The sequence below is a fragment of the Telopea speciosissima genome, unplaced genomic scaffold, assembly GCF_018873765.1.
Source record: "Telopea speciosissima isolate NSW1024214 ecotype Mountain lineage unplaced genomic scaffold, Tspe_v1 Tspe_v1.0070, whole genome shotgun sequence".
Classification (NCBI taxonomy): domain Eukaryota; kingdom Viridiplantae; phylum Streptophyta; class Magnoliopsida; order Proteales; family Proteaceae; genus Telopea; species Telopea speciosissima.
The window spans coordinates 53,808-75,808 of NW_025317406.1; the positions used below are offsets into that span (position 1 = coordinate 53,808).

At 39.2% G+C, this 22,001-nt stretch overlaps 1 protein-coding gene and 1 non-coding gene across 3 annotated transcripts in view; both read left to right on the plus strand.

Annotated features, from left to right (window-relative positions):
* LOC122647512 (cell cycle checkpoint protein RAD17) overlaps positions 1-22,001 on the plus strand; it is a 45,501-nt gene that overhangs the window by 21,310 nt on the left and 2,190 nt on the right. The window contains exons 6-10 of one of the 2 annotated variants that reach the window (XM_043840903.1): positions 362-418; positions 1,282-1,384; positions 18,398-18,708; positions 18,813-19,167; positions 19,661-19,780. In XM_043840903.1, the coding sequence (XP_043696838.1) occupies positions 362-418; positions 1,282-1,384; positions 18,398-18,708; positions 18,813-19,167; positions 19,661-19,780 (946 nt within the window). Of the gene's footprint in view, positions 1-361; positions 419-1,281; positions 1,385-18,397; positions 18,709-18,812; positions 19,168-19,654; positions 19,781-22,001 lie in introns of both variants that reach the window. The other variant, XM_043840902.1, reaches the window with a different exon arrangement.
* LOC122647515 lies at positions 2,964-3,062 on the plus strand. The gene has a single exon (XR_006330913.1). It is a non-coding gene; the product is annotated as a U6 spliceosomal RNA (small nuclear RNA).

Sequence of the window (22,001 nt, forward strand, 5' to 3'; positions counted from 1 at the left end):
TAGTTCTGTATCTGTTTAATGATTCGGCTCGTGTCATTCATGTTTATGTTTTTAATGAAGTCTTCTTTAAAATGGTTGCTTTTGTAGACAGTAATTCATTTTTCTGTTCACTTCTTTCTCTCATTATTGCTTATAGTTTTTGTTTCTGGCTTTTTATAGTCCAGAATTTGAAGTTTTTGTTATGACCACCCCACCCCTCAAAAAAGAAGAAGAAAATGCGAAGTCATTTTAATCACTTTCCATGAAGTCTAATTAAAAAAAAAAAAACTTTCCATGAGTGTGCTGTGTTTTAGTACCATCTGCTTGTAATGAAAAAATCTTGTTGGAAGTTGGAACTAAGGATTTTCCTTGTTATCTGTAGGAGAATTTTCATAGTCACACTCTTCTCATTGCTGGACAAGCTGGGGTTGGAAAATCTGTATGTTTCTCCCCTCTATTCTGATAATATCAGGATGTTTTTATTTCTTTCAGGTTATGCTTCTTGGTTATACCTAATATATGATGTTTATCATACATAAAAAGCTATCTGAGTTACTCCTCCTTGGCCTTAAATCTCAGGAAGTATATCTATGATATCGAATAGTTGCTCATAAACTGATTAATTCCTCTTGCAGCATGGTTAAGAGATCGCAAACTCATGTTTTGGTGAAGCCTTTGCTGAGTCCTTTCTGGATGTGATAAGAACCATTGCTTGTGATATGGAGTTTTTATTTGGTCATTTGTGTTCTGTGAATCCATTTCCCACCTGCTATTGTAATGATCGAGATCATACCCAACCCCAACCCAAACCCAAAAACAGCCATACCATACTTGATCCATTAGGGGTTGGGTGGGCTTCAACCCGCCTCATTGCCATCCCTAGTTTGGACCTTATGTTTTATTCAGCATTTGGTCAATCTTTTTACCATTTGATGTGTGGATAGAGCTTAATGTTAAGAATGATTTGTCATTTATTTATCATGGTTTTGGATACAGATTTGTTTTACTATTTTTCGTCGAGATATGCCATGACCAGTTTTTTGCAGCCCATGTTATTTTACCAGAGGATTCATCTTACTTTCTTCTTCTTTATTTTTTTTAGAGATTGCATTATATAGAGCTTGTATGGACTGGAAGAAATTCAATAAAATGATTGACAAATACCAACCAGGGTAACGAGGAATATAGTTTTGCTCGTTCCTTTAAATGTGTACCTAGAACCTCAACCCCTTTAACTTTCGAAGGTTGTCATTTGTCATACTATTCAGAGACTTTATATCCTGAGGGCATTGTCTCCTGCAGGCAACTGTCCATGTAATCGCATCACATCTTGGAGTAAGCTTGTGCGAGTGGAACACACCTACTCCCACTCTTTGGCAAGAACACATGCATAATGCAAATTCAGGTACTTCACTCATTTTCCCAATAAAATAACAACTGAACAATTCTGGTGGTCTGGATCCGCTAATTCGGGTCAATGTTGTACTGAATTGATACATGAAGATGGACTACTCTAAAATCCCCACCAAGGAGATCTTTTATGCCAAATGTCGACCAAGAAGATGATCTGTTTAATCTGTCTTGGACCAATTTCTGTTATAAAAACAGCTTTGAAACCAATGTGGTAAGTCAGCATGTAGTGCTTCCGGTTTTTCTTCTGGGATCTCCTAGGTGGTACCTGTTGAATGATGGTTAAGACCCCTCCTCATGTTTCTCTCACATGTCTACAATATGGGTCAAACTGATGATTATCAACTGTCAATCCATCCTGACATAATATTTCTTCTTACAAAGGTTTTTGCAACCTAGCCAGGACCCAAAGTAACAGGTTTTGACTTGGTTGCTCCCCATTTTGAGACCTAGGAAAACCTAAGTTCTAGTGGTGATGAAAAACACTACATTTTCCGAAATGACTAGCATCTGAGCAAATTTAGACCCTTCCCATCACCCGAGCATCTCCTTAATAATAGTAAAATTCTATGTTACCAAGTGCTTCCAATTATTTAGCTTACCTTTCCATGTTAACATGAAATGATACTGATAGCATACTGCTTCAGAAGTATGAAGTTTTCCTTCTTGTACCATTCTTATTTTGTTCACTTTTTCCTTTTTCTTTCCCCCTTTTTTTTTATAAGTATTTGCCGATGTACTTACTATTAAAGATGTCACAATTACAAAGATCACAAGTTCATTCCTTTTGACACTTGTAAATACTATATTAAAGCAGTTTTCAAGGAAATAGGTGCCATAACTGATGGAAGGAGAGTTTTTTTCAAGTTTTCATCCTCTTAATGGCACAACAAGCAAATGACAGAACAGTCTATAGAGTGAACGAGGAAAAGGAAGATGCTTTGAAACTGGTTGACAAGCTTCCCTTTCTTTTGGACGAACTGGGAGGATGAAAAAGTATGCTCCCAGATGGTGTTGGGGATACTCTCCTATCAGGAATTCAGGATATACAAGGTGATATCCATAGGGCCCTAGCTTGATGTTGGAAAAGAGTGTCCTATCTATATTCTTATTGTTATCCCTGTCACTTCAGCTTAGGAGAAACAAGTTCTCAGCTCTACTTACAAAGTGTTATTCCATCTATTTGATATCAGATATACAAATCTGTTCCACTATCTGAGTCTATTTGAGGCCAGAGTTTCTGTTAACTGATTTGTACTGTGTCATGACTAAAGCCTATTCGGTTTTGCCATTACTGGCCTCCCCCCTTGCCTTTCTATTACCACTAATTTGCACCATGTCACTGCTGAATGTTGCATCCTATGGTCTTCTTTCTATATGCTGGAACTATCTCTAATGATTGTTTCTGAGCTTTCACTTCTTTGCTCTTTTTCCAAAGTTTCCTTGAATGTATTCATTTCTGATTCTTGTCTTTCTAGTTTTTTCATCCATCCATCTCAACATTTCTCAGGTAAAACATAGATTCTCAAACTTCTCATATCTACATATTGTGAGACTAGATACATGAATTTTTGGTCTCTTTAGAGACATACAATAAAATTGGAATAGTGGAGCGAAGATTAGCATGGCTGTGCATGATGACATGTAGAAGTGAAGCAATAATACTAATCTTTTGCAAGGCGGAAGGAAAAGAGAATGGAAAGAAAGAAAATTTATATCATTGATCATTCTCAACCATGAAAAAAGAGGGGGGATGAAGCATCTCCGATGGGAACATGACTTGTGGCCTCTTGAATAGTGAAAAACATGCTAAATTCAAGCTATGAACTTGTAGCAATCCTCAATTGTGGATTTCTCGTTTGCTTGTATTCATTACCAAGTAAGGTTTGCACCGCTCCTCATGCCAAAAGGAATCTTACTACCCAACCCAGCTTGAGGGCAGTAAATTGCTTGGAAATCTACAATATTGATGAAGCCCATAGGATCCATTATATTGTTGCTATGCCTGCATGGAGATCACCTATGTATAGAAGTATGACTTGCATCCCTCCATAAGGACATAACTCTTATGATTTTTCAGAAAATTCCCACTACCTAATAATGCTCAAATCATGGGTCTGGTCAGACTCTGGTGCATACTACATTGAGATCTTGGCAAGTTCACCATGAGGTGTGACACAGATCCTAAGCCTTGTTACCACTTGGGTTCAGCTACATGAATCATGTTTTTCCATTCCACTGTACTTAAGGCCATATTTTCTGTTGTTAACTGGTAAGCATTCATGTCTTCACTCTCCGTGTGTGTGTTTTAAATCTAGAGTGATATTCAGACTTCCTCTCCTCTTTTTAAGGCCTCCATTTTGCACCATATGATTCCTTTCCAGTTCCCATTGGTCTATCTGTTGGTCTTTATTTGGCCAGGTCAAACCATTACAATTGACTATCCTGAATCTTCTCTCCTAAGGTGTTATTTCTAAATTCCCTCCAATGCCTTTGTTTATGTTTATCCTCAGTCTTGCCTTCATCCATCTCAACATTTTGACTGTGCAATGTGTCTCAATGGTTTGTGAAAGAGCTAAATATCATGTGATAACAATTCATTCAAATTTTATCCTCAGTCTTGTCTTCATCCTTCTCAACATTTTTGACAGTGCAATATGTCTCAATGTTTAGTGAAAGAGCTAAATATCATATGATAACAATTCTTTCAAACTCTAGCTATTTTTTCCCTTAGAAAATATCCAGGATGTGCCATTTTTGGATGGGTGCTGATCCAGCTTATCATATAATTACTGTCCACATATTTTTCCATATGAATGCAGAATCCTTACACCAATCTGAGCCACTATGTCTTGGGAAATTTCTCATTTAGAGAGAATCAGGACTCATCAATAATGGGACATCAATGAAGCATGTTTTGGGGTGAGTTTCACCACTGATCCTCTTAAATTTTGCTCAACCCAAACCCACCCTGATGTGGAATTTCAGCAAGAAGAGAAGATGGGCCTGTTGTTTGGGTTTAGTTCAGTTTCTTGGGTCAAACTGAAGTACTGAGCCTATGGTTCAAGATTGGGTCAAGTTAGGCTTAAATTTGAATGCCAAATGGGTTAATGGGCCTTGGGCTTGGTATTTTTGCCTTTACTATTGTAATGAACCAATTCTATAAGTCTAGATATGAGGGATTTGAGGCCTATACAGGACTAAGTAGTTTGTTTCTATCTTGTAGTAGTCTAGAGGCCTATACTATTTTCTTGTATTGTTGCAAGGTTATAAACAATGGAGTAGGGAATCATGCTATGTCAACGATTTGAGAAACAATTTATAATGTAGGACAGGAATGAAGGTTCAACCAGTCCCAAAACAGGATCTGAAATTAGGGAAAAGGTTCAGCTCGATGGGAATAGGGATGGGATTATTGAATAGGTTAAGGAACAGGTTTAGGGTTAGGTTAGATGATGGAATAGGTCTAAAATAGTAGGGGATTGAAGGGGATAAACCAAAACCAAATCAGCAGCAGGTTTCCCCTTTGCCGATTTCAAAATTAGTACAGAAAACTGGGGTTTTGGGAATCTTGAGAGAAATTCAATGGCAGCCAATCTGCTGGGCAGAGGAGACTGAAACAGGGATCGAATGGAGGTCTTAGAGAGGGGAAGGTATGCTGGAAAGTTTGAAGAAAAGTAATGAGTAGATAGTGCAAAGGAGTGAGGGGACAGAAATAGAAGGTTGATTCAAAATTAAAAACTAACCACAGTGCTGGTCTGAGACTTGCAGCAGAGTGGTTTGAAGGTTGAAGATAACTTCTAATGGCAGTAGAACAGTGTTGGGATGAAGAACCAAGCTTGAATCAGCCTCCTGGGCCCACCGCAAGGAGTCGACTGGATCGAACACCAGCCCCTTCCATAGTTCCATCTGAGATCAAACACTAAGGAAACTCCATAGGAGCAAGCATGCAAACAGCAGCACAGAGTTGAAGCCAAAGTCGTGGGCTCTTCAGCCCCTTGGGTTGCTTTGTATAATATTAGAAAGGAGCAGCAAGGGTCCACAATTAGAAAGTTTCAAAAATTGAAAGTTTCCAATTGGTCCCCTTTGCTTGAAGTACAAGACACAATCAGTTTCTAAACTGATGTGAACTACTAATTGTTGACCGCTACTAATTATGAAAATAGAAGCTAACTACTAACAATGAAAATTAAAAAGTAAATAACTTCAGCTAGACCACTAGACTGGACCATAACTTAAACTGAACCAACCGGTTCAATTGAATTAACCCAAACCAACTTAAAAATAAACTAAGTAAAGAAGTAAACTAGCTAATCCCGTATGCAACCTTATTACCTATACTTTAGGCCCATAAAAGTGGCCTATTTGATTGACAACCCATGGGATCAAAGGCCCAACATGTATAGAACCCAGCCCTAGACTTATTCCTAAGAAAACAAGCCATGTTTGGTGATGAATCTGCATCAATTTAGCCTTGAGTTTGTGAGTTCTGTGAGAGACAGAGCATGGTTCTGTGGGATATAGAACTGCTCTACTGTGAGATGTAGTAGGGAAAACTTGGTGGGAATCCAAGGCTGGAGTTGGTGTGTTTCCTTCTCAGTTGGGTGAGAAACCTAACATATCTTCTACTTCTTTATGAATTTGTTAAAGTCAGTTTCTGTTCTATTCATACATTGCAGTCAGCAGACTTTGCACTTTCCTGAACCTTGCACTATTCTGTTGGATGTTAGTTGCTGATTACTATCTTGTGTGAATTGTGATGCTACTGATGGTCTAATGACAATTTTCCTGCCGTGTTTCCTCTCAGGTTTGCACATACTAGCTCTATTTTCTGATATGTCAAACCGGAGCAATCCCTTCGATTTCAGAATTCCATTTACTAGTTTGTTTTCAGAAATCTCTGCGTATGAGACTGAACTTCTATTCTTCAGTTTTTATTTTTAACCATCTTGTTTCTAATTTCCATTAATTTCTAATTTCTGGTTCCAGTTTCTATTTTCAGTTCTTTACTATCTAATTCTGTAAGTTACTATTTCTGGTTTTTAACTCTGGTTCTGAACTCACTTTCTATTTCTGTTCCTTGTTTCTAATTTCAATTTCAGTTTCTATTCTCTATCTTCTAAATCTTTTAGTTGCTATTTTGTTAGTTACTAATTTTTGCAACTTGTTATTTTCTGAGTTTCTAAATTGAGGATGCTATTTGGGAAGTTGCTAAATTCTGATTTCTATTTTGAGTCCCAACTCTGCAATCCTGGATCATGAGTTTTCCTAACCCAAATCCCTTAGGTGATTACTGATTAGAATACCCCGTTACTCCCTGCTTCCATGAAACATGCATGGAACTTGCCAATCATAAGATAAACAAGATGGGTACCCAAGGTTTTTCAAATACCATACTTGATAAGGGTCCCAGCATACCCTAAACATTAGGGTAGGGGCACAGCCCCTGTTAATCCTATGGCATTGCCACCCTGAATCCTGCCTAATCAATTTCCTAGGCCTAAAGTTTTATATTTGATGCTCTAAAATGTGGTACATGACAGGTATGGTTGAAAATAAAATTTTAACTTAATAATCTGATCATGATACTTGTAGGCTCATTCAGTGGGTCTGTTACTTGGGTTCAGGTGCTAGTGTTGGGTATGGGCTCTGTATGCAAGCTCACTTATGTCTAACCATTAAAGATGTATATGTGACTCAGCCATAGTTCGAAAACTCGTCTTGTTTCGGTGTTACCAAAACTTCAAAATTTGAAACATTTTTTTTTGGTTTCGTTTTGATTTTTTGGTGGGAAAATGGCCATAGTTGGCTCTGGAACTTTAGGGGAAGCTTGTTTTAGGTTTAAAAAACATATTTAAATCTTCAAATTGTAAAAAAAAAAAAGCACCCAATTTGGTGTTTTGGATTTGCACCCTTGATTGGCAGTAAACGTCATAATGTAGTCCTAGATTTGTGGAGGACCAACTAGGAGCCAGTACAACAGGATCTACTATGAACTGGTAGTCCGATTATGGTAAAAATTGGTTTTAGGTCAAAATTAGGGTTATGGTTTGGTTAGGGTTAGGGTTTGAGGTGTTGGTTATGCTAGGAAGATGTAGGGGAGTTTATCAATGAAGGTTACGTTACGTTTTGATGGAGGAATGTATGCTGGAATGAATTGGCAGCAAGTTAGGTTTAGGGTTTTGAAAGGTGGACGATGATGGAGGGGAATATATGCTGAAATTTATGGCTAAATCAGATGGTTAAATCTGGAGTTATGGACGTTTCCTAGTAGCGATAGGAGAGAGGGGTAAAAGTATAATTTCAGACAATCGGCTGGGTGGATGATAATGAAATTTGGATAGAGTCTCTTGTAGGGTTTGAGGAAGATTCGATCAAAATTTTAGCAGTATCTAATGGTTAGATTTGGCTGGGCAAAATTCTCGCGAAAATCATCTTGCATGTGATCTTCTAGAAGGGAAGAATGTTTGCAGGTTTTTAGTTCTGGACTTACTTGTGGATGAAGAACAGATTGGATCAAACTTGGGGTGATGTTGTAGACTTGAACGGTGCTCGATGCTGTAGAATCACTCTTGAAATCAGAATTTGAATGTAGAACTTGAACGTAACAGCAATGGAGAAAACAAATAACTGTTGAGATGTGTTACCCGATATTATAAGGGTATTTTTGGTATTTTATTTATACTTTATTTATTTACTTTTGAACAAGGGTAGAATTGTAATTTGGGCTGTGACACTGTTCACGTGAACAGTGTCGTGAACAATGTTTCCCTTTGTAATCTCTTTTATTATTATTATTATAAATAGGGAGCTTGACTGATCTCATTGATCATTCAAGCCATTCACGAAATTCATGTTAACATGGCATCAGAGCCAAATACACTCTGATCTAGGTTTTCAAAACCCACCTCCCTCCCTTCGATTTTTTTTTTTCTCCTTCCCTCCATCGAGCTTCTTCCCTTCTTCTTTCTTCATTTCTTTTGGTTCTTCTTCCCCCATCAGGGGCAGCACTAGTGCACTACTGAGGTGATCGTAATGATCTAGCTGCTGCCCCAACATACCTCCTTTTTTATGCCTCTTTTTTTGATCGAGTGGAGCTGAAGAACTGTTTGCGATTTGAAGATTCCTATTTTTTTTGGAGATCAGGCCTCTACATCTGTTTCGGCTGCATCTTCTATTATGGGATCTTTATTTGATATTGTTCTCAGCCCCTATTCACTTCATCAGATTGGTTGAAGACCCCAACCCCTTATCGATCTCTCTTCTCAGGGTTTTTTTCAAAACCCTGACATTAATCGATCTTGGGGTTGGGCTGCTGGTTCCTACTGTATCTGATTGGCACCTTTGCTGCCTTCATTCGACATCATTCCCAGCCTACATATCTGAGTTTTTTTGCTCCAATACAGCACTCTTCTATTTGGGGTCGATTCCAGAATTTTTTTAGATATTTTTTGGCTGTTTGCTGCTTCATTGAAGATTGGTTGCCTGCTGCAATGATTGGTTTAGATCTTCTTCGGCCTCTTCTGGCATTGATGGCCAGCCCTGGATTGATTTTCTTCTCCTTGCTGCCCCAATCAAACTTGATGGCTCTAACTACCTGAAGTGGTCTCGGTCTACCTATTTGACAGTAGCTGGCCGTTTCCTCACTGGCCATTTTCTTGGGGCAACAACTAAACCAGTGGAAGAGGGTTCTCAGCTCAACAAGTGGTTATCTAATGATGCGATGCTGATGTCCTACTTGATCCATGCTATGCAAGGGGATATCTCAGACAATTTTCTTCTACTGGACACAACCCATACTATCTGGAATGGTGCCAAAGAGACTTATGGTCGCACGGGGAATGATGCATAGGTCAATGAGATTAGAAAGAAGGCTAATGCCACTACCCAACAGGAGCTCTCTGTCTCCAAATACTATGCTGCCCTCAAGAACATGTGGCAGCAATTGGATCATTACTCTGGCTATCAGCCCTCTACTACTACTGATCTGGCTGCCTATCGCAAACACATTGACAAAATACGTGTATGATTTTTTGGCTGGACTAAATATGGAGTTTGATCCTATTCGGGCGCAAGTACTTGGGCAGTCCCCTTTTCCATCCCTAGAGCAGGCCTTTGCCTTGGTTCATAATGAGGAATCTCGTCGGGCGGCTATGCTGCATTCCTCTACTGTTGATCGATCCGCCTTACAAGTTGCTTCCAGTACTGCTGCTCTTACCACTACTGATGGTGGTACTGCTGTCCCTAAAGGTCCTGTCAAGTGTGAACACTGCAACAGACTCTATCATACTAAGGCTCAATGCTGGAAGCTCCATGGGAAGTCTGCTGATTTTGAGGAAAAGAAAGCTCGTGGGAAGTTTAAGCCCAAGGCTCATATGACTGATTCTCCTACTACTGCTGCTGCTGCCCTTTCATCTGACATTGGGCTTACTCAAGATGAGCTCCTAGCTTTCCGTCGCATGCTACAGGCCTTTTCCGCTGCCTCCACTACGGCATTTACACCTGCTGCCCCTCTTGGTTCTAATTTTGCCTCAGGTACTCCAGTCAGTAGTCTGTGTGCATCGGCTGTATCCAGTCCTTGGATTATAGATTCCGGTGTCACTGACCACATGACTGGCTCCTCCCATGTATTTCATCTTTATTCTCCATCTTCTGGCAAAGACAGTGTTCGAGTAGCTAATGGTTCCCTTTCTCCTATTAATGGGAAGGGTTCCATACGCTGCTCACCTACCCTGTCATTAAAATTTGTTTTGCATGTTCCGTCCTTTTCTACCAACCTTCTCTCTATTAGTAGACTAACTAGAGATCTGAACTGCAAACTGACTTTTTCCCCTTCTTATTGTGTCATACAGGATCTAGAGACGGGGCGCACGATTAGGAGTGCTAAGATGCAGGGTGGTCTCTACTTACTTGACCCAGGTCAGCCTTCTACTTTGCATTCGGCTTTCTCTACAGCTCATCATTTACAGTCCACCTCGTCCCCTGACCTTCATCTCTGGCACTGTCGACTTGGTCATCCATCCCTTAGTACTTTGTCTCTTTTGTTTCCGCGCTTGATTAAGTATTGTAATAGGAATGAGTTTTTATGTGAGGCTTGTGTTTTGGCCAAACAGACTCGTTCCAGTTATTCTTCATTAAATATAAGAAGTGAGTCTCCTTTTGCTTTGGTTCATTCTGATGTGTGGGGCCCTGTCCGTTGTACTTCCTTTTTTGGTCATCGATGGTTTGTCTCGTTTATTGATTGTTATACTCGTGCCACTTGGGTGTACATGATGAGCCATAAAAGTGAAGTCTTCCGCTGTTTTCAGTTATTTCATCGTATGGTTCAGACCCAATTCATTGCCACCTTGCGCATTTTGCGTAGTAATAATGGTAGAGAGTACATGGAGGGTCAGTTCCAACTTTATTTGGCTGCACATGGTATTGTCCATCAGACTAGCTGTGTTGACACACCTGCCCAGAATGGGGTTGCTGAAAGGAAAAATAGACATCTCCTTGAGGTAGCTCGGGCCATTATGTTTGCACGGCAGGTTCCTTCTCACTACTGGGGTGATGCCATTCTTACCGCTGCTTATCTCATCAACCGTGTCCCTACCCGTGTCTTTGATGGTTGTTCCCCTGTTGATCTCCTCCAGGGTTCCTCCTCCTTTGTGGTTCCCCCCAAAGTTTTTGGTTGTGTTTGCTATGTCCGCAATCATCATCCTTATAGGAAATTTGATCCACGGAGCATTGGGTGTATTTTTTTGGGCTATTCTGCGACCCAGAAAGGATACAAGTGTTACCATCCACCTTCTCGTCGTACTTTTGTCTCTATGGATATTGTCTTTCATGAGTCCTTGTCATATTATTCCCAGACACCTCTTCAGGGGGAGCAGGATCAGGGTTTTGAAGATTTGTCTGCTATTCTTCCGGCTTCTATTCAGGGGGAGCCCTCTGTAACTTCAGCTCCTACAGTGGCTCCTATTCAGGGGGAGCGTAGACCAATCAGTCAAATCCCTGTTGATAAGGTATATACCCTGGAGCGCACAGGACAAGTTGAGACTACCACCACCACCATACCACCTCCACAATCGTCTGCACTTGATCCAGATCCAGACCCTGCTACATCATCTGGTAAGGATCCTTCCCTTGACTTACCTATCGCTGTTCGTAAAGGCGTTAGGTCATGCACCCAACACCCCATTTCCAATGTTGTTTCCTATGATGCTTTATCTCCTTCCTATCGTGCATTTGTTTCTTCTCTTGCCTCTATTTCTATTCCTCAGAAATGGCAGGAGGCGATTGCAGATCCAATGTGGAAAGCAGCCATGATGGAAGAAATGACGGCCTTACTTAAAAATGAGATATGGGAGCTAGTTGTTCTTCCTTCGGGTAAGAAACCAGTCGGGTGCAAATGGGTATTTGTTGTCAAGCAGAAGCCAGATGGAACAATGGATAGATATAAAGCTAGGTTTGTGGCCAGAGGCTTCACTTAAACTTATGGGATCGACTACCAAGAGACATTTGCCCCTGTTGCGAAGTTGAACATTGTCCGGGTCTTATTGTCTTGTGCTGTCAACTTTGGCTGGGACCTACAACAGTTGGATGTAAAAAATGCATTTCTTCATGGGGAGTTGGAAGAGGAGGTTTATATGGATGTTCCTCCGGGTTTTTCCTCTGACAAGACCCATGGGAAAGTTTGTAGGCTCAAAAGGGCACTCTATGGGTTGAAGCAATCTCCACAGGCATGGTTTGGTAGGTTTCATAAAGCCATGGTCTCCTGTGGATACAAACAGAGTATTGCTGATCACACTCTGTTCATCAAGCGAAAGGGAGAAAAGGTCACTCTTCTCATAGTTTATGTTGATGACATAGTTGTGACTGGTAATGATACAGATGAAGTTTCTCACCTGAAGGCTTTCTTGGAACGGGAATTTGACATAAGAGATCTGGGACAACTAAGATATTTTCTTGGGATTGAAGTTGCCTGTTCTCCAAAAGGCATCTTGCTCTCCTAGAGAAAGTATGTTCTAGATTTACTATCAGAGACTGGTTTGCTTGGCTGTCATCCTTGTGACACTCCCTTGGAAGCTACTACCCGTCTTTAAGAGAAGGATGGTGAACCTATTGATAAGGGCAGATATCAACGATTGGTGGGCAAGCTGATTTATCTCTCCCATACCAGACCAGATATTGCCATTGCTGTGAGTCTTGTGAGCCAGTTCATGCATGATCCTTATTCCACTCACATGGCTGCTGTTCTTCGTATTCTCCATTACTTGAAGTCAGCTCCAGGAAAGGGGATCCTTTTGTCTCCTCATGACCATCTTCGCATTGAGGCTTACACATATGCTGACTGGGGTGGTAACCCTGACAGGAAATCTACCTCCGGCTATTGTACTTTTGTTGGAGGAAATTTGGTCACATGGCGAAATAAAAAGCAAAATGTTGTGGCAAGATTTAGTGCTGAAGCTGAATTCCGTGCTATGGCCCAGGGCATATGTGAGTTACTGTGGCATCAGAGTTTACTCCTTGATATCCGTGGTTCTGTTCATCTTCCAATGATGTTGTACTGTGACAACAAAGCAGCAATTAGCATTGCCCACAATCCAGTGCAGCATGACCGTACCAAACATGTGGAGATTGACAGACATTTCATCAAAGAGAAGTTAGAGAGTGGGCAGATTTATATCCCTTATGTGAAGTCTGGAGATCAATTGGCTGATGTCTTCACCAAAGGGTTGAGTGGGTAGTTGTTTTATCCTAGTCTAGTCAAGTTGGGCATGTGTGATATCTATGCCCCAACTTGAGGGGGAGTGTTGAGATGTGTTACCCGATATTATAAGGGTATTTTTAGTATTTTATTTATGCTTTATTTATTTACTTTTGAACAAGGGTAGAATTGTAATTCGGGATGTGACACTGTTCACTTGAACAGTGTCCTGAACAGTATTTCCCTTTGTAATCTCTTTTATTATTATTATTATAAATAGAGAGCTTGACTGATCTCATTGATCATTCAAGCCATTCACGAAATTCATGTTTTGTTAACAATAACTAATTCAACTCACCCGGGCTTCCCATCGCAAGGTGTCAATCAGATCAAACACTGATTCCTTCAAATGATCCACCTGGGCTTCACTCCGCAAGGTGTCGATTGGATCAAACACCAATCCTACCAGCCTTGATCAAACACAAGACAAATCTTCAATGGAGAAGAAGAAAAGAGCAGCAAAAGCTTTTTCATTAATCAAATTCGTGTTCCATGTGTGCCCACCTTACAACCTTATATAAAAGACCCAAAAATAGACTCCTACTCTAAAAAGGAAAGGCCTAATCAAATCCTTAACCTATTAGGTAACTTTAACTGACTAGGAAACTGAAATATTAAAGGAAATAGACTCAAAACATGACTGGACTTATAGAGTCCTAATCCAGCCCAACTTAAATAACAATTACATAGTCAAATGACCACTTAACCAAGTCACATGACCATTAACCAAATAAAAAGAAATCTACTAACTAATCCCGTATGTAACCTTAGTACCCATAATTTAGGCCCATAAAAGTGGCCTATTACATAGAAAACCCATGGGATCAAAGGCCCAACATGTATATTATCCAATTCTAGACTTATTCCTAATAAAAGAAGCCCAGTTTGGTGAAAAACCTGCATCACGTCGAACCCTTATCTAATATTTGCCTATTCTACACATTGTTCGAGTGCTATGAGACATAAATGGCAAGTAAAACAAGTAAATTATGCAATAATGAATGAAGACACATAATATTGAATAATTATTTAAGAAATAGTTAAAGACTTAAAGTAGAAACTACAAAGTACAGTGAACAATGCATATTACATAAACACCCAAGTATTGTGAACAATACATACGACATATGTCATAAACACCCTAGTCTTCCATGTCCCAACAACACAATATTGTGAGTCTGTGACTGTCTACTGATATGAACTGTGATGTGCTGGATCAAGTCAACTTATGGTCCGATGGAGCCGACGTGCGTTGTCCTCTGTTTGCATCACATATGAATGCTACGTCATAGTTTTCGAGAAGAAACGAAAGTAGTCCTCCACAGCTGCCTTGTAAATGGTCTCATCTACATACTGCATGTAATCTATCCTTGGGTATCAGTCACTGTAATGGTCTCATCTACATGCTATCTTAGATATGGAGTGGTGAATTGGCAAAAAAATCAAGATTCCAGGCTTTTTCCCCTTCTCCAGGTCAAAACCCACGGAATTTTCGAGTTTTGTTGAAGTTTCGAACATAACTTTCGAGACATTGCCTTTTTATATAAGGCTTTGTATCGTTTTGGCGGGATGGTACAAACAGTACTGAAATCTCGCCAAAATTTCGGAATTCTCGGTCGAGACTATGCATGTTTCATATTTTGTATGTTATTTCGTCCTGAGCAGGTTGAGATATCCGATGAAAATTTCAGTGAGTTTTTGAACTATGGACTCGGCTACTATGAATCCCCATACTAGGTATGGCCAAGGTTTTAAGTATCGGTATCAGGTATCGTATTGGAAGGGTGATTTTAAGAGATGTATCGTATTGTAGATATGTATCGTACTCTACAAATACGCATGGAAATGGTCAAGGTACACATGAAAATACACTTTTGGAGCAAAATTAGATTAATAAATAAGCAATAAATAACATGCATCATGCATAAACACCAAAATGGAGAACAATGTATAACAAGACGAGAAACTTTCGCTGATTTGAGTACAAATCCTTGCAAATGATCAAGTTTATGCATCAACTAACTTAGTTTTACCTAAATATATCGATTTATAGTAAAAAATAGGATTAAAAACCATGGTTTAAACACAAAGATCAAGTTTTTCAGAAACCTACCTTTTTCTGGAAAATCTCCTTCAATTTTTAATCTCAAAAACAAAATCATAGTCTGATAGTCGAATGGGCCTTTAATGGCCGTATCAATGTGTATCAGTTGGTACCGACCATATCGGTATGTATCTGTCTGTATCGAGCTGTATCGGCTGATACATATCGATGTTCCTTTAACGTACGTATCGTAAGTACGATACCAACTGAGACACATCATTTTCTATAAAAAAGATACTTATCTGTATGTATCGTATCGGCCGATATGGCATGGACTGATACTTTAAACCATGGGTGTGGCTTATAACAGTCCTTATAATTTCATTGCAAGAGCGGTAATAATTTAAATGCATTCAAATTGATAGACAGTGAATGCACTTAACAACACAACATGATATTAAGATGTAGTGAAAAAAAATATGTGACTTAAGCTTGCAACATCCAGTGCATAAGGCAATTTCCCAGCTTGCCTTTATAAATCTAGGCAATCTCTGTCTACCAAATTAACTGGAACTGTAAATCAAAGGACAGTCCTAACTAGGATCCTCACCCATCCCAACTTCCAGCAAAAGCAACCTGCCAATACCACTTTCAGAAAGCCTTCGCAAAGCTCCTCAATCTTTTGAGAAGTGGAAGTGTACCGGAGATGCAGAGACAACCTAAACACATGAACCCTAACCCTCCCTACTCTTCTGGAGCCTGAAGGTGCCATGTGTCCTGGAGCAGTTTTCTGAACCCATATTTCCCAACGCAATGTGTTTATTAAGATCCTTACTACTACTCATTTTGACAATGATTATAAAGGGAAAATGGTTGTTTAGAAACTCCTTAATGATTTATTTTTTTGGAAATTTGTTGGCCTCATTTGGCCCAGTAAGCTATGTTATGACATCATTTTGGGTTGGTTTGATGAATTTGTACCTCTCACTTTGATTTGGATAGCTTCTTTAATTCACTGTGTTGGAGCAGCAATCTTCTGTCGGATTTAGAAACACCCCTAACCCTAAGATTCCATTGCCTCAGAATAAGCTTTGATGGAGCCTGGTCATGGTAAACATTCATTTCTATTACCCCCTTGTTCTCATGGAGAACGTTCATTTCTATTGCCCTCTTGTTGCCATAGTTGTCATGGTGTCGCCATATCGTCGCCATGGCGTTGGAGACATGTTCATATCGACCTACGCCATGGCGTCCTGTTTCTCTTTCCCTCTTCGATTTCTTCTTCTTTAATTTTTTGTTTCTTCCCCAACCTTAGACCCACTCCCTGTTTCCCTAAATCTTCTATTTTAACCCAGAAGATGCATATCACACTGCTTCCAACAAAGTAACCTGCAACTAAGACATCTGCCAGATCTGATTTCAGATCTCACCATTCGGTTGCCAGCAGAATTTTGGGGCTATTTCTCGTTGGGATCGGCAGACCTGGTTTTTTGTTCCAGAAATTGCAGGGAGAATCATCTTCATAAAGAGTTTCCTCTGCTGGAACTACCCCAGTTGACCGCCTCTCTGCCTCTCTTTCTATCGTGTTATTGCAAGGTTGAACAAGACATTAAGTCTTTAAAATTGCAAGTAAGGACAACTTATATTATTTATATAAAGCCCCCTATACTCTCTATTGCTATTCTGTTTAGCCCATTCAGTTTTCTCTTTAACTCCATTAAATTACAGTTCTGCCACGCCTTTACAACTTCAGATTAATTACAATTCTGCCATTGCTCTTATAAATTTTGATTTATCTACTAGTTTGCCATTCAACTTTGGATTTAATTACAATTCTGCCATTGCTCTTATAAATCTTGATTTATCTACTAGTTTTCCATTCAACTTTGCCATTCAACTTTGGATTTAATTACAATTCTGCCATGGTCGACATGATCGCCATGTCGATATATCGACGTGACACCCCTCCATCGACTTGGATCGCCGTGACGCCGCGACAACTATGCTTGTTGCATATATGGAACCTAGTACTTAAAACAAGATGGGGGTATGGCAGATTGTCATGTTGCATGGTGTATAGAAGTTAAAATTTTAAGCAAGGTCCAAGGTTTCAATTTCAGTGACTATGTCAAACTGGTCCATACTGAAATGTGCCACTGAAATTGGCCAAAACCCACCGAAATCTGGTGCTTTTCAGTACTCAAAAAGTGAAATTTTCCCTGAAACTTCAAGGAGTATGTATTTAAGCATGATTACGTATGTTTGAATTAATATATTGGAAAAAAAACTATGTTTTTAACATGCAGGCCTGAAACATTTAATACTGGAGAACATCTAGCTAAATTCGAGTGTTTGGCTTCGGACCCTAGGTTGCTAGTGTATAGTGTAGCATATTGTATCATTTTCCGTATGTAATCTAGAAAAACTTTTGAACCAAGATGGAAAGATTTAGGGACATTTCTTTCTTGAGTTTCAAGCCAAATATCTCTTTGCAATCTTGCCGTGTGAGCTTAGATGAGTTTAGAGAGGTTTGAATTCTCAATGATTTGTAAGTTCTTGAAGAAATTTAAAGCATTCTATCAATTGGACACATTTTCCTAATTTCGACAATTTTTACTCGAAATTTGGTATTTTATATGAAGAAATGTGATTTTTCAATTAGGGAAAAGGAACAAAACACATAACCACCTTGGAAATGAATGCCTTGCCCCATGGGATTTCTGCCTTTTCATGGGGGCAAGGCAGTCATTTCCAAGGCGGTTAATGATCCTACAATTTCCAGTGTATTTCTCTAGAATAGGGAACATATGGTTCAACTTGAGCTTTTTTATTCTCCATTTATTGGCCAAATAAGTGAAACAGTAAGGTTGCTTCTACTGAAGGATAAAAAAGGGGGAAAAAACCTCTTATCAAATGCACTGACTATAAGCTATAACCCTTGCCAGATAAATGAACCATAATCATCTTCTGTGAATTAATAGTTTTATGCATTTAATGTTTGTAAATGCAAATTTTTGTAAACTAGTTGTATTATACAATATGACCCTCCCCAAACTCTGTAGTGGCGGGAGCCTCGTGCACTGGGTACGCCCTTTTTTTTTAGCAGTATTATACCATTAATGTTTGTAGATGCAAAATTCACTGGTTACATGGCGATTTGTGGGGCCTAACTGCCTATCATATTATTGACTTTCTAACTCCTGATGTGTTAGGAATTCAGTACGTGTCAAAGTTGGATGAATTTCAGTCCTTTGTTGAGAGAATAAGAAAGTATCCATTGCTTCCATTGGCCTCTACGGAAGGATCAAACAAACCAGCCATACTCTTGGTTGATGATCTTCCCCTCACAAATGGCAGAGTTGCTTATGGAAGACTAAGCAACTGCTTGCATGTTCTTGCTCGGTCAACTCAGATCCCAACAGTTATATTGATTACCGAGTATGGAAAAGCTGACACCAATGACCCCACAAAACTTTACTGGGAGGAACTTAAATCATCTCTTGAGAATGCTGGTGCTTCTAAGGTAGTTATCTGAACAAACTTGACTGGATCTTCAATAGTGTCTTCAGGAATTCCAAATTTCTACTGTTTATCCACTTCAACTTCTTCCTGTTGGACCCATTTCAGGTGTCCTTTAATCCTGTTACTGTAAATTCTATCAAGAAGATGCTTTCTCGAATATGCAAAGAAGAGCAGTGTAGTATGACTGACGAACATATTGATCAGATAGCAAAATCGAGCGGAGGTGACATCAGACATGCAATTACATCTTTACAGTACTTGTGTCTGAGACCAAACCAGTTGCTTTCTTTGCCTTCATCCACTCTGTCTACCAACCACTCCAATGAAAATTCAAAGGAACTTAGTCTACTGGATGATAGATGTTCTTTGGCTTTCGGCCGAGATGAGACACTTTCTCTGTTTCATGCCTTGGGAAAATTTCTGCACAACAAAAGAGAGACATTCAGTGGTGCTGATTTAGGTATGTAATTAGAGAGGTTCTTTCTGGTCCTGGAATTTTTATTTATCATAAACATACACAAAATTAAAGGCCATTTACCTATATAGTAGACCTTGATCATGGTCTAGCAACAGAATGGCTAGGGAATGAGAAGTGCAGTAGTTTTTGGATTGTTCGTATTTGATGTAAGGTTTTGTGACTTTTTTCCTTTCTCTCTTGGTTTGAGCATCAAATTGTAGAGTTCTCTGTCTTTTCAACATTATTTTGATCCTTTTTGTTACTGCCAAAAAGGACTGGTAAGAAGCTGTTTGATTGATGTCAAAGAAGGCTGTTCTTGTTTGTTAAGTCGAATTATAATGAAATAACTTCACTAATTCACTAACTTGAACAGCGGGCTGTACTGTATTTGATTTGACCTCCTCCTTTCTTTAACTTGCAGGAGGTCAATCAAAAAAAGAGATGTTATTTTTGCTTAAATTCTTCCCTATCTAACCTTCTGATGCTGTAGGAGAAGATATATTGCATCTGAGGGAGAAATTTGCAAGGTTACCTTTGAAGATGGAGGCTCCGGAGAAAATCCTTGATCAAGCCCATGGAAAAGCAAGATCAATTGCTGATTTTTTACACGAAAATGGTAATCAATCTCTTTTCTTGGAACATATTTGTTTCAAAAGTCATTGTTGTTGACATTTTTTATGGAATAATATGTTCTGCTCTTAAGTAACATTTTTGTTATTGATAAGCATGTGTAACTCTGTATGCCCAGTTTGTATTTTTCTGGCTACTGACTATGAAATGCTTCTATGAAGAGTTGGATTTATTTTTAAGCCTAGGGCAATAGATGGCCTAATTTGAGCCACATAGGGGACTTGTATGGCCATCCATATTGTTTGATTCACAGTGTGCCTTCTGGATTGGCCACATGTCCCATGTGGTTGGATGTTGTGGGCCATGGTCAACCATATGGCCAGACACACATTGTACCCCCCCTCCCCCTTGTATTTGATATGGTTCGAAATTTCGCTCTACATGACAGCAACATATTTTGGTTTCAAGAAGCCTCGAGACGAAACAGGTGTCGCCTCTACAACCATTACCATATTTTTGACCGAAATTTCAGTCATTTCAACTAGATTTCAGTGAAATTTTGACTCATTTTATTAAATTTAATTTCACCCCTTTTCTCCTGAGTAATCCAGAACTACTAGAGAACTTCAATTTTTTGGCAAAGTTATTCATTTTACTACTGAATTAAGACTTGGTGGTTAACTGTGGAGCATCCACTTCATCATTTGGGTGGATTTGAAGCATCATTTGGCCAATTATCAAATTTTCCACCTATAGGGCTGTTGTATTGGACTTCGAGAGATTCTTGTAGGGTCCGAAGCCAAATTACCATTTTGTGTGTTTTTTTTACAATCTAAAGATTCAAATATGTTTAGCGATGTTTAATTATGGTTTCCCTGAAGTTTCATGCCAAAATATCTTCATTTGACCATCGGAATGGTCAACCAAAATGTACCATATTTTGGTTGAATTTTGACTGAAAACCGGAATATTTCGATTTCAACCATTCTCAAACTGTGGTATTTAAAGTGATCCTAAATTCTGTTAGTTCTGCTTTTGTTAGTCACTCAATTATGTCAAGTGATAATTATTTGTGTTCATGTCTGTAGGGGTGGAGTGGAAAATTCCTTTTCTTCCCTTGATTGAGCTGAACAATTAATGCCATTTATTTCCTAATTCCTATAGGTGTTCATGGTCTGGAAATATGTTAAATAATTTTGCAGCATAGGCCTGAAGCATAATCTATTTCATATTTTGACTGTCCCCAAATTTTGGAGGGTGTGGGATTGTGACCTGTAGTTATTCACTTAGCTTTCAGCAAGACCTTCCTAATTATTATGTAGTAGTGTTGCTTGCAAATTTTGTCTTTTGTTTTGAGGTCAGAACAGCAACTAGGTAAAGGAATGGATTATGTTCTGGTTCGATGGATTTAAGATTTCTTACCTTTTATCATAAAGGAAAAAATGAAAAGGTTTAGAATTTGAAAGGTTAGGTTGGTAAAATAGGATTAAAGGTAGATTTGGAGGTGTACAACATAGATTCAGGGTAGCCTTGTGGATATTCTAGGATTAGAATCAATATCAAATCCCTGGGCTTCAGTATGATGGAATCAGCACCAAGGAAGGAATAACTTAACAGTCACCTCTACAATCAAGTAGGATTTTATTTGGGATGCTGTTCATCATGGTTTAGGAATCGATAGGGATCGGCAGAATTGCCTGATCCGGATCGGCGGTGCTTGATCCCATATTGGTGAATCGGTATGGACGAAGGGTAAAAATGTAAAAAAAAAAAAAACGTTTTTAAATGAAAGACAGGTAAATCTATCCAATCCAGACCGATATGGGGAGATCCGGAATGGTATCGGCCGGGACCGATTCCTAAAACCATGTTGGTCATACGCTATAACGGTTGGAAGAGTGAGTTGAAGTGTGTACTTATTTTGACAGGTTCATTATGATTGGTTAGTCTGGGACATCCATCTTGGACCATTGTGGATTGAAAATCCTACCACCCAAAAAAAGAAAGGAGTAAGAAACATCATCATCATTATCATCATCATCAGCAGCAGCAGCAGCATCTTCTTCTGCAGCTGCTGCTGTGTAGGATGACCAGAATCTTCTTCTTTTGATTTTACTTGAGTAGTTGAGTTAACTTCATTGCTTTAGACAGGTCTCCTTGTTTGTTAAGTTTTCCCTCCTAAGGCTACATTTACTTGCAAGAGAATTAAGGGAAGGGAATTGAAAATTTTCAGACAAAAAAGGAAACTTTTGTATTCATTACTCAAC